General features: G+C 40.5%; 1 protein-coding gene across 1 annotated transcript in view; it reads right to left on the bottom strand.

Moving 5' to 3' along the window:
• CLIC4 (chloride intracellular channel 4) overlaps nucleotides 1-2,768 on the bottom strand; it is a gene marked incomplete at its 5' end in the record, with an annotated part of 9,714 nt that extends 6,946 nt beyond the window's left edge. Inside the window, one exon of the mRNA XM_009070394.1 lies at nucleotides 2,650-2,768. Within this exon, the coding sequence (XP_009068642.1) occupies nucleotides 2,650-2,768 (119 nt within the window). The remainder of the gene's footprint in view (nucleotides 1-2,649) is intronic.
• Nucleotides 2,769-3,544: the final 776 nt, after the last annotated feature.

Raw genomic sequence — 3,544 nt, 5'->3', positions numbered from 1 at the left:
AAGAGTCACCAACAAAACCAGTTCCTCAGCAGCATTTCACCCTGCTCAAATTAGATTCACTACTGGGCAGTGTGGAAGATTTGCCAATATTGTCATTTACGCTTTGTCTGGCAACGTAACTGTAAAAAAATCCCAGGGTTGAGGTGTTGAAATTAAGATTGCAAAGTTCAGCTGAAGGCAAGCTGGATGGGAATGTTGTTCCAAGCCCAACAAATGGTTTGTGTGCTGCAGCTCAGCTCTGCTCCCCAGAACAAGTCAGACCTCTGAGCACTGAAATGTTGCTGCTGGGAAAGGGAAGAATAAAGCCTCTGTCTGCTCAACACAAGAAGTGCATGATTCCTTGGGAAGGGAGGGATGTCCCACTTTGTTTGCCCATGTGCATATTTTTCTGTGTTAAGAGTAGAACTGAGAACTGCAAAATGTTCTTTTGTTAGCACAGTATGATGTCCAGTGCAATTATGGAAGGGAAAAATACACATCACAGAGTCACTCAAACCAACCTCAGTTTTCCCTCTGCCCCAAGTTCTTTACTTGTGAACTTTTGTACCCAACCCTGACCTTCTCAGCCTCACAAACACACAGGGTTGGCCTTGCTGTTGGGCAGCAATGACGTTCTGAGGCAGCAGCATGTTTGCAAGGAAAGCCTTTTTTTTCTCTCCTTTTTTCTTTTCCTTTTTTTTTTGGCTGGCAAAATAAATTCAGATGCTTCAAACAATTCCTACCCTGTTCTTCAAGTTTGTGCCTTTTACAGGAATAGAAAGCAGAGAAGTTAGTTGGTTTGAATAATAGACTTGTAAAAGCAGTTTCTTGTTTCAATATTAGAGGGATTAAGGCATCATCTAGCACTTAACATTGTTCTGGTAATGTTAAAAGGGGAAAACAACATCATCTGATACAAAACATTTCCTATTGACCACTTTGCTCACACTCTGCACTGCTCTACAATCAGATATTGGTCAATCCAGAATGTGAAAATTGTAGTTAGGAAGCTTTAAATCAAGTCTGAAAGGAATAAAGTTTGTATCAACAAATCTGAATTGGAATTTCAGTGGTTCTTCATTTCCTTTACCAGAAAAATCCTTTCAGTGTACAACAAAAAGGAGTTTATTAGACTTATTCCCCTGCAGTTCTTTAATTTTGAACTTAGTTTGTGTTTTCCCCTCCCTATATAAAAAAAATAAACCTGAAATAAAGCTCTCCTTGTCTGAGGAAGGTCAACTTCAAACATCTGCAACCCATTTATATTTTAAAAGTCAGTCTCACATCCCACTCCCCTCACCCAATTAACTCCAAGTTGCCAAAGGGGCACAAACAAAGCCAATTCATCAGGCACATTTGGCATTTTAATGGTATCACTGACTGCTCCAGCAGCAAAAATGCTTCCAAGCCTAAAATATCTCTTTCCACCTCCTTCTCATCCCCACCCCAACAAACTGCAATAGGTTCAATAACACCATGAGTAAAAGGAGAGGAAGTCCAACCCTGCAAACACTTCTCAAGCACAAGTTCTGCTCCTGAGGTTTCCACAAACCACAGGCCAGGGCTAAATGGAAGATGTGATACATTTGGTTTATGTGTCCTGGCAGCAACAATATTTGCAGTCAAATCCCACATTGGCCAGAAAAGATCTCTGAGCTTCTACAAACACACACACAGAGTTGACAAAAGCTGCTTTCTCCCCTCCTGCCTCAGCCCCACCACACATGGAAGCCTTTAACACTCATTGCCAGCACTGAAGCAGCAACTTTAGTGGTTTTTCAAAGTCAAACAAGTCAACTCCTTCAAAAAAAAAATAAAAAATACAAGAGGTTAAGTCTAGCAGTGATTCCTTTCTTATATGTTTGATTTGGTGGAGAACATTTTGTATTTCTATTGGCTTTGTTTCTGCAGTAAGGTCTGTGTCTCCTGTCTCCAGAGAGCTCAGGGACTAACACTGCAGTACATTAGTGCTGTGAAAACATTACTTCACACCAAAAGCAAACAAGAGGCCTCTGCTGAATTTAGCAGTGCCACTTTTTTTTTTAAAAGAACACCCAGCCTTAGGAAATGAAGGCTCCTGGTTCACTTCTCACCCTCCTGAGCCCCTGAGGTATTTATTTGGTAAATGGAGGAGTCAAAATTTAGGTGACACACAAAGCCTAAACACTCCACATTTTATTTCTATCCAGTTCACTTGTATTTACCTTATGGACAAATATTTCCCATTGTTTTCATTACTGTTGCATAAAAAGCAAAATTATCTGAATATCTTTAAGAAAAGGAGGAGACTGCACATTATTTGTGACAGTTACCCAGTGGAGATTGAACTGGGTAGACTGGTCGATCTAAAATATCCATCCAGTAGAATTCACCCATGGGAACTTGATGGGAAATTAGTAAGCTTCAATATTCAGTTATAAGAGACCTCATGGCATGTTAGTTTTAAAGGGGAAAAGCATCATTGAACAAATTCAAGAGAATTTTCCAGACCCATTCTTTTTGCTTATAGATACTTATCAATAGCCATCAATGAACACATCATTTACATCAAGGTTTCCTCACTGAGGACAGATTTTCTTATTAATTTCAGGGGGGAAAAAAATAGCACTACAAGACTTGGAAGCTCCAAACAATTTTTTACACCACTTATACTGTACTTCTGCTCCTTACCTCTTCAGGTCAACTGTTGTGACACTGAACACCACTCCCTTCAGCCACAAAATCATGAAGAGCCTCTGGGAAAAGGGACAGTTTCCTATGCTCTCCCCATCACTTCCAGCCTGCAGGAGAGAAGAGATTGTCAGTTAGAAGGGTAGGAATGTGCCACCAACACAGGATCATGATTTTTATTTAAAGACAGACTCAGTACACCAAACCATGTTCTGCTGCCTGCTCAGTCTGCACATCACTCTCTCTTCCAAGCTCCAACCCAGCACCAACGTGCAGGAACATCCCAAAGCTCAGCTATCCTGCAGATATCTCCATACAACACACCAAGAGGAGCATCTTGGGGATATTTAACTCCACTTCCCACATTGGGAAGGTAAGACATGGACTTGTGCCACATTATGTTCCTCTTTTGTACTTCACTTGTACCTTCCAACTGTGGTTTGGTTTTTTTTGTTGCAGACACAAGGAGGAATTTAATAGAGTGACATCTGCACATCTATCATGTCAACTAACCTCATTACATCTCATGTCGTTTGACAGCTGCTCAAAAAGTCTATCAAACCAATATTTCACTCAACAGAAGTTCTTTCATGCTGAAGATGATCCAACTGCTCTGAGCAGTCAGAAAAGGACAGTTGAACATCTTCCTGGGAGCAGCCACACCTTTTGATGGCAATTTCCCAACAACAATACTATTCTTTGCTCTTTATTATTCTTACACCTTTTGATGGCAATTTCCCAACAACAATACTATTCTCTGCTCTTTATTATTCTTTTTTTCCTTCTTCTCCAAGGCATAACTAATGAATTGTAGTCATCTTCCAGTTCACTGCTTATTTCCCTCTCCCTTTGCAAGTGCTACAGCAAACCAACTGCAGGCAGGAACTGTGAATCT

Source organism: Acanthisitta chloris, unplaced genomic scaffold (assembly GCF_000695815.1).
Source record: "Acanthisitta chloris isolate BGI_N310 unplaced genomic scaffold, ASM69581v1 scaffold1502, whole genome shotgun sequence".
NCBI lineage: Eukaryota > Metazoa > Chordata > Aves > Passeriformes > Acanthisittidae > Acanthisitta > Acanthisitta chloris.
Note: the sequence above shows the minus strand (reverse complement) of the source record. Positions and strands in the feature narration are given on the sequence as shown.